We start from the raw sequence: 18,904 nt of genomic DNA, 5'->3' as shown, positions 1-18,904 counted from the left end.
CCTCTAGCTGATGTTCAGCGTTGAGCATGTCACCTTAGGTTCAGGACCAACTGAGTGTTCATTATGTTGACAGTGCTTTTCTGGAGAAACTGGGTGTGCGCACAGCTGAACATGTATCAGCAATGGGTTCACATTAAAAAGTAGTTGAATTCAATTCCTTAGAAGGGATATCTGCATAGCTTTGCAGAGTTAGTTTATTTAGAGGAACTATGAGGTAGGTGAGGCTCATAAAGTGGCCAGTAAGAGAAAATACAAGGCTGTTTCTAATAAAGTGAATAGTGAGTGTATATTTTGAATAACTTGAATAACTGATCCTTACCAATGGTGGATGAGCTAATAGGTGATGCACAATTCTCTTTCCAATAGTCCAAAACATCAGGCTCTTCCTCCTCTTTGTGAGTCCAATCTTGAGCAGGTAGAGCAGCACTCGGCTCGTTCCATGGCTCGCGACCTGCGACTGCCATGAAAACGGCCAACAGCCAGAGCTGATCTGCTACACAGGAAAAATTAAAATTGAGCGTGAGCAGACTCTCTCTAGTTTTACTTCACTCACAGTGCATAAACTCAATGTTACCTTTATCTGCTTATTTCAGAAACAAAAAGGTTGGTTTCACAAAATGTCATTTCAGCAGCAGCCACTAGTATAATTCTTAACTTACAATATTAGTCAAATCCAAGATATTTTGGAGCCTTTCTGTTGGTTCATTCATCATAAAACTGAACAACAATTTTATTTAAAAATGTGAGAGAACAACTGCCAAATTCACATTACGCCAAGTGAAAAACAGCTCAAATGTAAATGCAAGGTTTGTGCATGGCAGTGATGATATGTCTGTATATTCATTGTCTTATATACAGACATATCATTGTCATACTGTACTGATTTTTTTTTAAACCCTGCTGTTTTACCTGCTTTTAGACAAATACTAAGCAAAATGAACCAACTCAAAGAACAGGAACAACATGTATTTTTAAGTAAGTAAGTAAGTGTGCTGTAAATATGTAAATATCAACATCATGGGAGTTTGATGTTAAAATGCTGATCGGAGTGGAAAGCAGGCTGCAGTTGGCACACACCTCACTACCTAGGGGTGTTCGATTCCCTAACTTTTGAAGCCAACTCTTACTCTGAAGGAGATCTGGCAAAATGAGCGGCACAAGTAGCACTACAATATTAAATACACTGTGACTGCTGGTATAAATGACAAGGGTTTTGATGTCAGTTGATGATTACATATGAACTTAATGTGCTCTCACCTCAGCTGACCTGAAGGAACAGTTCATTTATGTGATTTTTTAAGGTCACTTGAGGAGCTGTTGTAAGTGCTAAATTACCTGTTGACTAAAGAAAATCTGCTCAGTGGATTAGTTTGGGTAAGGTGGGCTATAAATTGCCGTGCTGGACACATTGTTCAAATGTTAAGCATTTGTTTTTGTCACTTTACTGATTTCTACTTTGCATAAAGTAAAATATTAGCTATCTAGCTACATACCAGGATTCCCAAATATTCCCATTATTTATGATGGTTATGGAGGTAGGTAGCTAGCTAGCTAAACCATAGCTAGCTACATATTTGACTGGACTCGTGAACTATATTCAATTATAAAACTACAGCTTTTTTTAATCATCTATAGCTACCCTTATTTTGTTTCAGGTTTAGACTGACAATAAAATATAGTATAACTGGACTGGCAAATTCACACAACTTCTGAAATTAACTGCCACAAACTGAATCCATAGTAAACTGCGTTGGATTTAACTAGCTACGTTACGCTAGCTAGCACTAGCTGGCTGAGGTGTGTTTGCTACCTAGCTAACGTTAACTGAAACGGAGCGCTAGCATAGCTAGCACCAGCTACATTAGCTAATTAGCTACTGCTAGCTATTAACTACCCAGAACTACTAACGTCTGCCAACGCCCTGCACTCCCCGGTCTTTTCACACAGACACGGGTGAATATTTCGATAACCACAGTTAAAACCCGTATTAGGAGGGTACCAGATCAATAGCACAGTAGCTAAACTATTCAATACATGTGGTAATTAATTAACTATATAGTGCTACTCTTTTTGGACTGTCTTACCTGGAAAAAGAGGTATTAGCTAGCTCGCTAAACCGACAAACCCGCCCGATTTCCGATGAAACGTTAGTCAGCAGCACTAGTTCATTTGCTGGGTAGTTTTATGTAGTTTTAGCTATGTAGTTTTATGGCTGAATAAAGATCTAGATAGCTATCTAGTTGCGTGAACACACAAAGTTGTAGTACCTATCTTGACTGTTATTTATCTGGTTTATTTGCTTCCCTTTTTTATTATTTGTCGAATTAATACATAAAATCATGTTTGGTATACTTAAATTATTTAGGAAAAAAATAAATATAATAATAATAAATAAATATAAATATAAATTCTTCTTCCAGTTTATACCTTGTCCTGCCTATTGCAGTTTTATGTCCCATGAGATGTATTTGCCTACCCCACCCTGTTCAGGGTCTGAAGCCTACCCGAAATCACCCTATCAACCCCTGTTCAGGGTCTGAAGCCTACCCGAAATCAAGCCAGGAATACCCCTTCACAAGCACCAGTCCTTCATAGGGTACCACACACTCCTATTCACTCACACCTAGATCTTTAGTGTAGCCAATGTACGTATCAGTGTGTTTGCTGGGGAGGTTTGAGGAAACCCACACAGAGAGGACACCCCAAACTCCTCACAGACCATGGGCGAGGCCATGGGCCATGGGTGAGGACTGAACCCACATACACAGGCCCTGGAGCTCTGCGGCACGCGCACACACACATACTACCTGCTGCGCCACTGTGCCACCCTATTAGAAATAATCATTCATTTTAAATGATTAACATAAACAACAATATTTTTCTTAAACACTGGCTCTTTGGAATATACATTTGTTTTTTTAGGTAAACTCTCTCTAACCTTAAAATAGTGACATAACCTTAATTTCTGATGTTATAGCCTATGCTGTGATTATAAGCTATGCAGCAATTTCCTAAACCTAATTTGTGATATACATAATACATTTTCCAGCTGAATAGCTGAGGGACTTGTAATGAAATGCAGGAACCATTCATACCTTGTTCTGTCTATTGCAGTTTTTTGTCCCATGACATGTATTTGCCTTATCATCTGCTTCTAGTTAGGGACACGCAGTGACGACACAGATTCAGCCATTCTTCTCGTCTACTTCATTCTAGCATTAAGGACTCCGGCGTTGAGGACTCGGACAACAGCCGCACACACCCTCAGCTCATACCCGCAGGCAGCTGAATCGCAGAGAGGTAAGAACTATTTTTTAAAAGCATGAATAGAACAAAACAGGTGTACTGAAGAAGACTCATCAACACTGCTCCAAACCAAAATGACCATTTAACTTAAAAACTTTTTTGTTGATGTAACAAATTCTGTGTGTGGAATCTACTTTGTCTGATTTAACTAAAACTAATACGTTTTTGTATGTGAGCTTTTATATATAGTTAAAGACAGTCTAATGTTCTGTAATCTGTACAAATTCATCCCAATGCCTTCCACTATTAAATGTTGAGGGAGATTAGTATTTTAAGTGTTGTAGGTGTTATACCAAATTCTGAATTATGTAATCAGCCAGGGTTTGAAAATATTTAATCATATTAAGTACTAATTCAGCAGCCTCCCACGTTAATCTGACACCTTACAACATGTCTTAGAGGCAAAACATAACATCCCACGTCTGCAGTATATACAGAGTTTCTGACACCACCCAGCAGGTCTTACAGGTGTGACAGTGCTGAGAACTGGCAGACTAGGTGAAAAGAGCATAGCATTCAAAAGAAGAAAAAAGGCATATCAGATTATGAAAGGAATCCTGTCTTGCTAGCCACTCCTGTATTCATTAGTGTGAAGTGTCAGCTTGTTTGAATAACAAACGCTTGGTAAGTTTTTTACTACTGTGTTTTTAAATTGCTCTTAGTCCTTTACAATGTTTAGTTGATCTGCCAAGATACATTTTGTGTCTGGTTTTCTCCTTAAGATTTGCACTGGCATTACAAGGTGCTAAGGTGTTTTTAAGGAGTTTTATTTGAGGTTACGTAACCTCAGAGAGTTAAATGGAAAGCTAAATGGAAATGCTTATGTTAATAAAAGGACAAATGTATAGGCAAAAGTCAGGTCCTGAAATGACTACTATCAGTGTATAGTATAGTTATGCAATGTGCAGTTGTGGTATTTTTAGATAACAAAATGTCATACTGTGTCAAAAACCAGTCAGAAGTCACATAAGCAGGTCTATGTGAGCTGACGTAACATCTCAGCACTGTCTGGAGTATATATTTAGGCATGCAGTTTGCAAAACATGAATCACTAGAGTTTTCGTTGCTACATTTTAACCTACATTAGCCTCATAGGTATGGTGCAAAGCTAAAGAAGCAAAAGTCAGCCACAATGTCTTGCCTGATCAGCTGCATTTTGTGTAATTGGAAGATTCTGTTAATGTGATTTTCAACTTTAGCTTATTCTGCATTTCTCAAAGTATTGTATCACAAGAGAGTCTGTCATGTGGAAGAACAAGAAAGTGTTCCACCATACGGCACAGCAGAGCCTTTGGAAAATGCATGACTCATGGATGATAACCTCATCACCCTCCATCTTTCAGCTCTAGAGACAGTAGCACTGTTGCAATCATGAAGACAGCCATTGTGTTGGCATTAGCCTTAATGCTGACCATAGTGTCATCTCAGACATTCCACTGGGGTCCTTGTCCCACGCCGATGGTCCAGCCAAACTTTGACCTGCCGAAGGTATGCTTGACCTCTTTTGAACTTTATTTCCTAATCTACCATTAAATTACTTATTGTTGTTTACTTATTATACAGTATTGAACATAGTGTCTTTGGGTGTTATGTTTAGAATACTTTTATCTTCACTGCATAAGGTCCTATTTTATGCAAAATAACACAGATGATTAACATAAGGTTACTGATTTATTTCTTCTCTTTTAATGGCAGTACTTAGGAAAGTGGTATGAAATTGAAAAGCTCCCAGCATCTTTTGAAAGAGGCACATGCATTGAAGCTAACTACTCTTTAAGACCTGACAAGACCATCAAAGTGCTCAATGTTCAGAAAGTGTAAGTCATTTATGCTTAACCGACTGTAAAAAATAATAGATGTGCAAAATATATTTCACTGATGTTATCCCTGAACTTTCCCTTTCACTGGTGTTCATTGTTTATTTAAATTTACATTTCATAGTAAAGGAAAAGTGAAGACCATCGAGGGCACAGCAATTGTACAGGACCTGAGAGAACCAGCTAAACTTGGAGTTAGTTTCTCCTACTGTGAGTACACCACAACACTGCACACTTTTTCAGATGATCAATCATTATGGTTGATGTGAGGGAGATTTCTTTCTGTCCTTTTGATACAGTGTCTAACCGGTTGTGAATTTGTTGTTTTGGAGATGTCAAACTGAAGCAGTTTAGCCCCATTCATGTTGAAGTTTTAAGCTCAATAAAAAGGCAAGATAACAAAACACAATTTAATACTTAGAGATAAAAAGAGGTCATAAAATGGTCATATAAAAATGAATGTATATGGAGGTTAAGGGAAAAGTTAAGAGAAATGTAGGTCATAGCCCCTTTTAAATGGTTCTTAGTATATAGGCCTCAATACGTATATTATGTACCTTGACTTTTTATTTGTTTCCTTGGCAATTCTGACGTTTTTATTGCTTGCATGAGCTTTTAGAGTACAACTGTAAGGAGAAGCATCAACAGAAAAGCTCTACATCTCAGTCTTGGTGGCAGCATACTCTGTTCATTCTATCGGGAGTATATTCTCAAATAAAAATCTCAGGGTGGCAGTTGAATGGATTAAGTGAAAACATGGACAGTTTAGTAGAGATCAACAACACACTTTAAAAAACATTACATATCGGCTTAGGGGCAGATAATATACAGTATATGCTGTTTCTCATTATGAGTCTAAAGTAAGTATTTAGTATTAAGTAAGGTTTACTTTACTGAAGGGCGGCATTCATAACGCTACATGGCTTCATAAGCATTTCATCTCAACTAACATTAAACCCATGTAGCGATTTCTTCATGTTTATTCCAACATTGAAATGACACCACAAATGAGCTAAAGCAGCTTTATGAGAACAGTTGAAATAAGCTTTATAAATGTTTATCCCAGATGTCATTAAAGATAAATGTGACATAGTCTGCTATTATGACTTCTGCCCTTGTGTAAAGTGTTTCAGAATATGTGAATTAAATTAAATATATATATATATATATATATATATATATATATATATATATATATATATATATATATATAAAGAAATCTTATCAGGTGTATTTCAAAATCAGTGTTACCAGGAAAGTAGCTAAAGTCTGCTTGAAAAGTTGCTAAATATCTCTAGATTACGTAATGTGCTTATTTGCATATTTGACACCATTGTGTTATATACATGCTGTTTAGTGTCAGATGGTATAAGTCCTTAGCATGCTGTTGCTGTTCTCATACTCTCTGTACAGTACAAACCAAGCAAACTATGTGTATATTTTAAAAGAACAACATGTACATGTTCATGCAGTGAAAATCAACTATGTGCAAATACTGTTATATATTTTAATATAGCTGAGGTAATGAGCTGCATGTATTTACATGCAATAATTTATCAGACACGAGTGTTCTTCTTCGAATGTTCAATTCAGAAGTTCAGAAAGGGGAATTAAAGTAAACGTAAAGGGGGTAAATAGCTTTAAAAAGTCGACAAATCTGTTAAGTTGACAGCACTGTTCTCAATGAATGGACCAACGATGATGTCCCAGAATCATGTGGAATAAAATCTCTTAAATTAACAATGTTAAGGTCCATTTTGTCTGTCCATTTTTTGGACTGCAACAAAACATTGTACATTAATGACCATGCTAATTCTGTCCCATTAGTCTTACCTCATAAGTGTGTGAAGTGGAATGTAATTAAGTAATGCTAGACAGGTAACAATAGTGGCCACTTTCTTATTAAAACCAATACTTGAGCTTGTAAGTGTGTGCACAGGCACCTATCAACACAGTATTCACTTTCTGGATCTGTCTAATTGCACAGAAAGTCTTTATACAGTACCATATTAATTGTATTATCCTCCCCCTGTCCTTGCCACAGTCACCCCTTACAGCCCATACTGGGTCTTGTCCACTGATTACAACACTGTATCGCTGGTTTACTCCTGTACTGACGTCTTGAGGCTGTTCCACGTCGACTACGCCTGGATCCTTTCCCGCACTCGCTCTCTGCCTCCTGAAACCGTCTACCATGCCAAGGAGATCTTTGCTCGGGACAACATCGACGTCAGCAAAATGGTTCCCACTGATCAGCATGGCTGTGAGGGTGGGCCTTAAATGATCAACATGATATTTCAACCACAACAACCACAACCACAACAAACTGTATTTATAGCAGGTATTTTGTAGATAAGCCACATTGATTTGGTGTCTGAAGTTTGCTTCTTTAGTTTTGCCCTGGAGCTGCAAATTTAGACATGTAAAGGTAATGTAGCTTACATTAATGGAAGCTTTTAGCAATACCTTTTTTGCAAACACAGCATCAAACCACATCATCTCAGATCGCCTTGCTTATATGGTTTCTGACACTGTAGGACAGGAGTGGAGAAGTAAGGACTAAAGGGTACACAGTGGTGATTTTATCGCTCCAAATGATCCATTCTGGTTTGAAATATGGGTCTAGTCTAAACAGTCTGATCATTTTTATTATTTAATGAAATCATCCCTAGCTTTTCAGTTTTATTTAACTATTTTTGGAATAAGTGGGGAATTACTGTGTGTTTAAGGCCTAAATCTATATCAAATACTGGTTTGTGGAATGAACCCCTGCATTTAGACAAATGATACTGCTTACAACATTAAGTATCACAGATAATTATGTTTATTGTGCCATTTTTGCATATGAGCAACAGACATAGACATATTACTGAATATTTATATGTTGCAGCTTTTTAAAATCATGTATTGAGCTGGAATGAATTATTTCAGGTCTACACCAGTAATTATCAGGTCCTGCCCTCTGCACAGTTTGGTGAATGTCCTGCTTAAACACACCTGAGTTTACTAGATGTTTGAGCATGGAAAACAGCCAGACTGCCAGACTGCAGCCCCCAAGACCAGAATTGATCAACCCTGTATTACACTATACACATTAATATGTAATGCTACTTCTGGGTTTAATAAAAGCTTAAAGGCCTGTTTGTGGAACCTGAGTGGTTAACCTCTTGTGTCTCATGCTTGTATAGATGGTTGAATACTGCCCCCTCTCTGCCACAAGGCTGTTTTACAGTAGATTTTTCAGAGCTCTGTACTCTGAACTCTTGTACTTTTCAAGAACAGAAATGTTTGTATAAACAGTGTTGTTCAAAAGTCAAATACCACCTTTTTGTTTATTTAGTATTCAGTCACAATTTGCAGTCACTAAGTACAAGTTAGGTTTCGGTTAGGTTTCAAGTTATTTTTCATTTCCCAACAGCTGGCTATGTTATCAAATGGGAAAATGTGACTCCCAACAGCCACACAAGACCTGGTAAATCACCAAAACCAGCAAATCCAATTTAAAGTTTTAAACTCTGAGAGAAAGGAGAAGATGAAGCTCTTGCTTCAGATCTAAAAAAATCCACAGGTATTTCTGTCTATTCTTAGATTGGGAGAAGAATGCACATCAGTACAAGCACATTTTAAGATATCTCACAATACCCTGGAAAACATTTGTTTGGAAAAATATTCATTCAGATGAGGCCCCAAAGCTAACTATACTGCTGAAGCTGCTGGTGTTCTTAGAACAATGGCCTGACCGCCACAGAGTCCAGACTTCAACTTGTGTTAATATGTATGGCATAGCTTGAATGGTGAGATGCAGAAAAGGCTTGTACCATCAAGCTTTACTAAAGTTTCAGCAGAAGACCTGAAAGTGAGTCTCATGAAAAAAAAAGAAACTGTAATAAGGCTAGAGTGAAATGACTAAACCCTGAAACCTTGAAAATTAAATTTAGTCACAATTTTCTTTTTAATAAATGTTCCTGTTTGATGATGAATGTTTGCACTTAATGGTAATTTTGCTTGAAGAGGATATAAATACAATAAGGGTGTTTTTTTGAGTTTTGTACATAACAGTAAATACACTGCTTGGACAAAAAAAGGTCACTATTTTGTTGGACAGCCTTTAGCTTTGATTATGGCATGCATTTGCTTTGGCATCGTTTCCACAAGCTTCTGCAAAGTCATTTATTTCTGTCCAGAGTTGCATTCATTTAGCCCCAAGATCTTGTATTGATAATGGGAGATTTGGACCACTGCGCTTCTCCAGCACATCCCAAAGATTCTTAATGCGGTTCAGGTCTGGACTCTGTAATGGGCAATCCATGTGTGAAAAACTCACTGCATCAGTTAAGGTTCGATAACTTGTTGCCAGCTGAAACATGATCACCCACAACTTTGACAAAACATTCAAAAGTTGTGTTCATTTTGAATAGACACATCGACAAGGATACGAATGAGGGTGAAGTGTGTTTGGGGAGGGGAGACACTCCTATGAGGGTGATATTGGGGATGGAAGTGTGTTTGGGGAGGGGACATGCCTCAGTATTACACTGCCCGTCCTCTGTTCAACACTAACCTTTTCAGCTTTTGCAGTGGATCAGCATACCTGGTGAACGCCAAACAGCAGGTAAGGTTTTAACATATCTTGTGAAATGTGTCTTATTAAAGATCAGTTACATTCTTAAAAGCAAAACTAGTGGATTTATATTGGACTTAATAAATAGATTTTTAACCTTTTTTAAAATTCTCATGTGTTCACTTTAATTTCTTTACCTGTTTGTGTTTACAGAACGATGAAGTGGTGTGTCCTGTTCTGTGTTTTCTTTACATGCTTCGTTGCCAATCATCTAAGTGGTAAGAAGTGCAGTAAACTATCATATTGTATGAAATATCATATGAAATAACCTAGTTCAATTTTGTGACATGATATATATATAAAATTATGTGGAGAAGTATAAGTTTGTCTTTAGCTGTATGGATTTAGTACTGCACTGTGTTCATTACTGGGCTGTGAGTGACAACCATCAAAAATAATACTTGGAAAGGAAACGCTCACATTTCTCCAGTCTCCAAGGGGCGCCCCAGCGGGCCATAGCTGAATCAGGTCTTTGTGAGTGTGTTGCTCTGGATCTTATACACCTCCGTCTCTCTCTCTCCTCTCAGGTGCCAGATTCATTCCTGAAGGAGGTAAGATACTGTAATTTTGAGGATAAAACATTAATTAAAAGTTTGGAATCACATGTCATATGAATGTTTTGTTCATTTATATTTAACAACATCTGATTAAATCTGTTTTTAGCTGTTTTACTATTTTAACAACAAGTAGTTTTATTGTAACAGTCTTGACTTTCAACTCAGTTATTTAGAATCTCCTGCAGTTTCGTTCACCATCAGTCTGGAGCAGATTTATTAGATTTATATGTTTATCTGTAAACAAAAGTAGTTTTTATTGAAAACATTGAGTCTCATTCACCATTGAGTCTGTGAGCAATTTTGCAGTTTAAAACACATCCTGAATCTGATGTAGACGTTTTTTAGGATTTTATTAAAAACAAATGTAAGAACATTCTTAGGAAGATATTGGTAAACGAGGCCCTTTCAACAGTGATCTTAAGGTTTTGAATGCAATGCAAATAAACAAGGCTTGGTCATATTTAGCATGGTTTTACATAACTATTGCATTATTATTATTGTTATTATTATTATTATTATTAGTAGTAGTAGTAGTAGTAGTAGAAGTAGTAGAAGTAGTTGCAGCCTAGTGTTATTATTGACTTTGCTTTATCATGGTGGCTTTTAATTCAGAAGTAGTTTACACACAATGCAGCTTTTAGGCAGTTTATAAACACTTGCACACCCAGATAAACACTCTTATCATTTTAAAAACACAACATTGGTTGCTGAGAAGTTTTAAAAGGCTTCTATTTCTTCATCACCTTCTTTTTCTTATTATTATATTCAAACATTTGCAACATTTAACATAATAATAATAATAATAATAATAATGATAAAAGTAGTTCTCACTGTTATTTATGTACTATTATGTTGTTATGAATGTGTTATTATTGTTGTAAATACTTATGTGAAAAGCATTATTCCAAAAGTCATGTGCATACAATACAGCATTTTATATCTGAGAGTTTGACAGACTATTATTGCCCAAGCTATGCAGTTTTTAAATACCACTTTTGTGTATTATTATTATTTCAACTCTTATCATTATTAGTTCATGATTATTCTGTAATTATACTAAAGTACTATTAATTAAGAAATATAATTATTAACATCATAATTACATAATATGTCATTTTAGTAGTTGTTGTTGTTAATAATAATGATAATGTTAATGATAAGGTGGTGTTGTTGTGATTAATTGCATGTAATTTTGCAGTTCCCTATGATGAGCCCCCTGCAGTGCCCTACTGGCCATACTCCACCTCTGATTTCTGGAACTACATAGAATACTTCCGCAGCATTGGAGCCTACCACCACATCAACCAGATGGCCAGGGCTTTTTATGCCCACCAGCACCTCGGAGACACCTTGGGCTATGAAGTGCCTGAGCACCAGGAACGCTGAGGGAATGAGGATCATTGTCTGCATGAGAATTCAGTAGGATTTAGTAACAGATATGAAATCTGTGATCTGTGTGTGGTGTGAGGCTTCTAACATGACATATATCATGAACGTTGTGTTCAAACTTGGCCTCTAAACTGTTTATTGACTTTGTTATGTGTTCATTTGAAACATGTATATCAAATCTCAAGCAAAGAAGTTTATTATCTGTTTTTGTAACAATTTATATGCAATAAACCTCATATAGCCTAACATACTTCATTGTGTAAATCAGCCACTCGCCTAGGCAAAAGCCATACATGTTCAAAACACAACACAACAACAAAATATAAAAAGGAAGAAGGTATTGTTTAAAACAGAGCTCTAATGTATCATGGTAGAAAAATATTTTGAGACTTAATCATTTGCTCGATGTAAAAATCATTAACTCTAAGTTTAGAGGGAACGTTTAGTTAGGAACAGCTTATTAAATTGAGGAAAACAGGAAACTAAGTATTAAGTTGAGGGAACAAGTTATTAAACTGGGGAAACAATTTCTGAAATTGAGGAAACAATTTATTAAACTAGGGGAACAGTTTATTAAATTAAGGGAACAATTTATCAAACTGGGGGAACAATTTTTATTCAATTATGGGAAGTCTCTAAATATTATTTTCAGGCGTGATACTTTAGGGGCTCAGTAGTTTAATAAAAAGACATATTACCAAAAATATGAAAGAAATTTGATGAGCTAAATGACCCCCATTTTGTGGACCCAATCCCCTTCAGAGCCGGTGGGTCCTGTTTTCAAGCCGGATGCATTTAAATGTAACAACTCTGTTAGCTAGCCGGCTAATGCTACAGGTTTGGGTGGTTGTTTGGAGGCTCCAGTGAAACAGTTTTATTCACCACTGGGTTGTAACTGCTCACCGTGAAGCCATGAAACCAGCAGTGGATGAGATGTTCCCTGAAGGAGCCGGACCGTATGTGGATCTGGATGAGGTCAGTGCCGCCGAGCTCTTAGTAGCTACCGGTTTTTATTAGAGCTGTCCTGCCTAGCCTAGCCTAGCCTAGCCTATCTATGGCTGCAACTTCAGTTATAACAGTAATGTGTGTAAGAACAAGTGTAAGTCTGCTATCGGCACAAGTATTCGGTTGTTGAGTAGCTAACATTAATACTCTGATCTGTTAGCTAGCGATAACTATACTGGTCTGCGGAGCTCCAATTATATAGCTAGATAGCTAGCTGCGTTTTCTACCTGCCTTAGAAAGTTTGAGAGACAATTGTTTAAAAAAGGAAATCTAGCTGATATTAATGTGAGTTAGTGAGCAGTACTGATTATATCTGTTACAGTTGTCTCAAAGGTAAACTGTGGCACTAGCTACAAAACCATCGTCATGAAATAACAGGTTGATTGTAGCTAAAGGTTGCAGCAGCCTGTCATGTAAGCTAGCTGACGTTTATTTACTTGCTGCTGTTATTTTATTATAGAAGGCCATTGGATTTATGTGATTTACCTATGGCATAATAACTATTACTATTATTATTATTATTAAGATGCAGATTGTTTAATATCACTAACACGTATTCTAATATCACATTAGCTAAAAAGCTGGTTATTGTTGTGTATCTGAAAAGACTTTAAACCAGTTTATGATGAGATCAGAAATCATGAAATCATTTTAAGTTTGATAAATATGAGTTGAAATCTCTGTAAAGTTTTATGTTAGAATAATTAATTGAAGAAATGGTTGTTCATAGAGAACCCATTTCTTATTTTCCCCCAAAATAAAAATCTTCCATAAAAGAGAGGGTGTGCTCTGGAAGGAATCTCTAAGCTAAAATAAACCAGTGGAGAGACATTTGGACATGTTGATTTTAAATGTTTGGTTTACCTGTTCCAAAACCGAAAGGCAAATAATTTAAAGAGGAACTCTAACAAAGGACTACTATATGTTCTCAATTGCATCTGTGTTTCTCTGCATTTACAGGCAGGGGGAAGCACTGGACTGTTAATGGACCTGGCTGCCAATGAGAAAGCGGTGCACTCAGACTTCTTCAATGGTTAGACACAGTAAAATCTGGGTTTGGGTGATTGTTTACACTTTGACCAGTTGATGGAGGAACACTTGTACTTTTAGGGCTCAATTGGCCAAGATTTTTTTTTTTTTTTTTTTTTTGAGCTTTGCTTTTTTTGTAAATTTGCATTGAGACTATTGTAATATATGGGGGGTTGGGGAAACACTTGATCACGTTTATTTTGTTACGGCCTGAACGTCTTCAAAGTGAGACAAATGCAACTACACACTTTAAATACCTGCAGAATCCAGGTTAGGTGCATTTAAAAGGGATGGCTCTTTTGTACTTTCACTTAAAAGCGAATTAGACACACACACATACAATGTCTCCATAGTTAAATGGTTCATATTTAAAGAGTCCCTCAGTATGGTTTGGTGACAAATGTTCTCCTTTAGAGAAACTTTACTGAGTAAGTATTGTTCACCGAGGTGGTGATTGGGACCAGATGTCTGAACCTAATGGCTTTTTAAAAGCAGCCTCATGGAAAGCTGTTTCATAAAATGGTTATGAATATGTTGCCCAACATCTGAGACACCACATTGTCCTATGAAGAATTTGGCCTAAAATATTTTTTATATGCCAGAGGGGTAAATGCAGGATATCCTTAGGCCAAATTGTCGGACCAACCTCCACAATCTACCACTACTTTACCACCATCATCATCATCATCATCATCATCATTACATATGAAACTCAGAAGCCTCTTCATTAGTAGAAATAAAATGGCTACATTTTCATTCTAAACATCGTGACCCCTGGTTTCTGTCACCACCACTGTAAAGAAACCTGAGAAGTCTAGTCTCTGTAGTAGATTTTTAGTAGTAGTGGCTACATCATTCCTTGTTGCTTTGTCACAAGCAGGTTTAAATGTAGCGGAATGGAATTTGAATTGCAGATTTAATGCCGGACCTGTTTTTAGTTGTTCTGTTGTGGAGCTGTTTTATTGAGCTGTTTATGTAGATTAATTTTTTTTTTTTTTATGACTGGAATTACAGTTGGGTGTGTTCCATTTAGTTGTATGCCATGTTCATCACAAACAAACAGTTAAGCACTCATGACTGACTGACAAAGGATTGTGTGTGTTTGTTTTTGTTTTCTTTCTCATGAAGTACTTGGTAAAGAAGCAGGTGGATTGGATTGGTCACTAGTGCTTTGCATATTTTTTTAAAATGTTTTGCATGTTTTCCACATTTGATGTTTCAGATCATCCAGTCAATTTTAATATAAGATGGACAGCATAAGTAAACACCCAGCTTTAAAATTATAAATCCAAGTAGCAAAAATGTTGCCACTGTAAAGTTTCTAACTTATTGTGCCACCTTTGGCAGCAACAGCTGCAGTTAAACATTCGAGAACTTGTGATAAGCGTGCTACATCACTGTGAAGCTGGAATTGTAAATCACTCTTTTTGGCAGGATTGTTTTAATTTGGCAACAGTCCAGGGTTTTCAAACATGTTGTCACCACAGCATCTTTACCCTCTCTGCTCCCCGGGCGCTGGAGTTGGCTGCCCACCGCTCTGGGTGTGTGTGTGTACTCACTGCCCCTAACACGTGTGTGTGTGTGTGTGTGTGTGAGTGTGTGTTCACTACCAGATGGGTTAAATGCGGAGGACACATTTCGCTGTACAGTCCACACTGTACAGTGACGAATACGTGCACCTTACCTTTTCAATGGGATTCAGGTCAGGACTTTGACTTGGCCCTTCCAAAACCTTAATTTAGTTTCTTTTGAGCCAATCATAGGTAAACTTGTTGGTGTGCTTCGAAATCATTGTCCGTCCACATAACCCAGCTACAAATACCATACACTGTAACTGTTGCCCCTTCAGGTACACTGATCAGTTTGTTTCCTTGGTAACATTGCGTTGTTAAATACTATAGCAGGCATGGCCTGCAATTTCTTTTTATTTGGTTTTCCTAGCTCATCAAACCTGCAGAATTGTAGGAAAGGTGCTTTTGGCTTAGCTCAGGATGACCTAGAAAAAGGGCTGTTAAAGACTAAAGGAGCGGTAGCTCACCGGAGTGTAAAGAGCTTTTATGGGGGCTTGTTGGCTCCAACACAGCATGGGCCCTCACTTTAATGCCTGTGTTTCCATCTGTGGTGGCTGAAGGTAGCTGAACACGTGTCATATGGAGCCATCATTATCCAGAGGCAACGTAGACAGAAGAGAAAAGAGTCTAAACTAAGCACAAAAAAAGCTCCCTTGTAAGCAGATTGGTGGAATACAGTTCTGGTTATTTAAAACTATATTCTGTTTAAATTTCTGATATTAAATGAAGCACTGTTTTAATTTATGTTAATTTAAATGTTTCTAATTAATTTTTGTTTGTGCCACAGATTTTGAAGATCTCTTTGATGACGACGATATTCAGTGAAGAACTGTGGGACGAAGGCTGTGATTGTGTAAAATAGTGGTGGATTGTAAATTAAATGTTTTGCTGGTACTGCATGAAGTCCAGTTTATGATGTCTGCTCAGGTTTTGGCTTGTCAATAAATTTCTTTTTGTGAAAAAAAACCCTTCGGATTGCCAGATGTCTCAAAACGTTAAAGATCCCAGACATTCCAGGACACAAGGTGTCATTTAAGGAATTATCATGATCCCTTATTTTGTTCATGTCAGAATCTGTTTCTAGCCTGGATTGCAGGTTTTTGCAAATTCCTGAACACCTGTAAGTGCATATAATTACATGTTCGATCCACGGTTAACATAAAGACACAGATGTTCCTTGGCCCCTGGCTTGACATACGCTGAACAACATTTTGCTTCTGCATATACCACAACTTAAACCCTGGACAGTGCACATGCCATCCTTCTGCAAGACACAAGAAGTTTATTTTATGTGTTCTCTCAGCACATAGCATTCACACCTCAATGAAGGTTCACTTTGTAATGTTAAACTGAGGACAGCTTTTGGGAAGAATGCTTTCTACCAAATGATGACCAAAACATCTGCTATCATACCAACGTGCAACCCTATGCTACAGTGGTAGTACGTTAGACTTCACATGCCCACTTGAATTATCAGGTCACTGCATCTGCTCATGAGCGGATTACTAAGTATACGTAAACACACTCAATGTCTACTGACCTGGCAAGCCAGACTTAATGTGTTAAGTAAGCGCAGGTGTGGGAACCTGAGTGTGTACTGTGTATAGAAATGTGTACTTTGTGATTTTGAGCTTGGCATTAATGTTGCTGGATGGGCTGGCTTGAGTAGTTTTACAACTGCTGATCTCCCGGCCAGAATGGCTACAGTAACTCAGGAAACCACTCAGAACAGATGTAGTGAGCAGGCTGCAGTGGACACAGGCTCATCAAAACTGCACAGTTGAAGACTGGAAAGCATAGCCTGGTCTGATTAATCTCGATTTCTGATGAGGCTAACACATGCTAGGATCAGAATTTGGCACCACCAGTTTAAGTCTGTGGTCCAAACCTGCCTTGTGTCAACAGTGCAGGCGGTGGAGGTTGTATAATTGTCTTGCAAATGTTTGCTTGGCACACTTTGGGCCTGTTAATATCAGTCAGTGATAACTTGAATGCCACAGCAGGTATTGTTGCTTATGTTTGAGGCCACAATCCAGAATCTCAAAGAAATGTTTTCATTCAACAGCTTGAGGAATCCATGCAGCAAAAAATGTGTTTTGAGAGTAAAAGCTGGCCCTAACCAGTATTAGTATGCCTATAGTGTTCTTAATACAGTGATTGATCAGTGAATACATATGTACACACATATGTACACAGTGGCATGTGGCACAAGTTTGGGCACCCCTGGTCTGTTGTTAATGTGAAAAGGCAAAGGAGTAATTTTACAAATAGCATAAAGGTACAGATTTTAACATAATATTAAAAAAAAGCAAAAAGGAAACAAAAGTGGTGCATGGTGCCCAAACACATTTGAAGCCGGCCAAAAAAGCTCTTTCTTTTCTTGTTTAGAAGATTTCCAGCCATTCTTTATTACAAAAGGCTTCTGTTTCCTTGAGAGTCTTGTATGCACTGGCTATCCACAGATTGACTGGATGTTGTGGTGAGGACTCCTTTTCCTTTGATGACTTTTCAATGAAGGTCATATTTGTGCAGATATTGCTGCACAGTTGAATAGTGCACCACCACTCCAGAGTCTGCTAAATCTTCTTGAAGGTCTTTTACAGTCAAATGGTGGTTCTAAAATGCCTTTCTAGCAAACATATGAGCAATTCTCTCTGAAAATGTTATTCGTTTTCCAGACCTCAACTTGATTTACTCATTTTCTATTAACTGCTATTTCTTATTTAATTTATGAATGGAGGAACAGGCTGGCTTATAGCCTAATCCTGCCTTAAAAGCATCCAATGTGCAGCTGTTTGAAGGAGCCTTTTTGCAATTCTAAAATGGTAAGAAACAAAACTAATACAAACAATGGTTAATCTTTTACTCTATGCTGTTTGGAGATCATCTTCTTATTAAAGTTAACTGTTTATTCCTAAAACTATTTGCATATGTGGTAAAGCATACTGCATAGCAGGAATGCCATAGTATAGGTGCCACATTATACGCAAACCCACAGATATACCATAACCATGAATACAATATTACGTGTAAAGTCAGGGTAAAACCATGGTTCAGCTTTAAAGAGGTATTTAAAGTACCACAAATCTAAAGTTTCCTTCAGGGAATTCAAGCATAAAGGAATAATCTTTGTAAATCAGTGAGAATACACACATTTGGAGTAAAAAAGGCAATGTTTCACAATTCCTCATAATCTTTAAAGTTTTCCACTTCATTCCTTTACCTTCTGTTTGTTCAGGAGAACTCAGGGTTCCCTGCACTGTCCTCCTCTCTCCTTCTTTGCTATGTCTGTAATTATGAGATCCCATTGGTTCACTGGTTGGGCCCCAGAAAGCCAATCGTGGTGCTTCTTGCAGCAAGCCCATGACCCCATGGGATGCTGGGTTTTGTTTTTAATTATCAAGGTGGTGTTTAAAACGTGGCTGCTCTCTCACCGGCGGCACTCACTGTACTGGAGGCAGAGGTGCAGCAGGAGTTTGGCCCAAATCCTCATCCATACGACCCATTCCCAAACTGACCCTCCAGGGGGAAGCCAGCTCCTCCGGCTCTTGCCTCTGTCCAGAGGCCGAATCCTCACGACCTATAGCAGGTAAGACTCAGCTTAAATAC

General features: G+C 37.6%; 3 protein-coding genes across 3 annotated transcripts; all 3 read left to right on the top strand.

The window, feature by feature from the left end:
- Window positions 1–4,677: 4,677 nt before the first annotated feature.
- Window positions 4,678–7,403, top strand: apodb (apolipoprotein Db). The gene is made up of 4 exons (XM_072658272.1): window positions 4,678–4,794; window positions 5,002–5,123; window positions 5,248–5,333; window positions 7,168–7,403. The coding sequence occupies exons 1-4, from the start codon at window positions 4,678–4,680 to the stop codon at window positions 7,401–7,403; spliced, it is 561 nt and encodes a 186-aa protein (XP_072514373.1).
- A 2,498-nt stretch (window positions 7,404–9,901) lies between these two features.
- Window positions 9,902–11,687, top strand: otos (otospiralin). Its single transcript, XM_072658258.1, has 3 exons — window positions 9,902–9,962; window positions 10,272–10,295; window positions 11,500–11,687. Exons 1-3 carry the CDS (start codon window positions 9,902–9,904, stop codon window positions 11,685–11,687), a joined length of 273 nt encoding a protein of 90 aa, XP_072514359.1.
- Window positions 11,688–12,491: 804 nt separating this feature from the next.
- On the top strand, window positions 12,492–16,261 carry cops9 (COP9 signalosome subunit 9). Its single transcript, XM_072658244.1, has 3 exons — window positions 12,492–12,665; window positions 13,656–13,728; window positions 16,083–16,261. The coding sequence occupies exons 1-3, from the start codon at window positions 12,603–12,605 to the stop codon at window positions 16,118–16,120; spliced, it is 174 nt and encodes a 57-aa protein (XP_072514345.1). The 5' UTR covers window positions 12,492–12,602; the 3' UTR covers window positions 16,121–16,261.
- The last annotated feature ends 2,643 nt before the right edge of the window (window positions 16,262–18,904 follow it).

Source organism: Salminus brasiliensis, chromosome 1, assembly GCF_030463535.1.
Source record: "Salminus brasiliensis chromosome 1, fSalBra1.hap2, whole genome shotgun sequence".
NCBI classification, from domain to species: Eukaryota; Metazoa; Chordata; class Actinopteri; order Characiformes; family Bryconidae; genus Salminus; species Salminus brasiliensis.
Note: the sequence above shows the minus strand (reverse complement) of the source record. Positions and strands in the feature narration are given on the sequence as shown.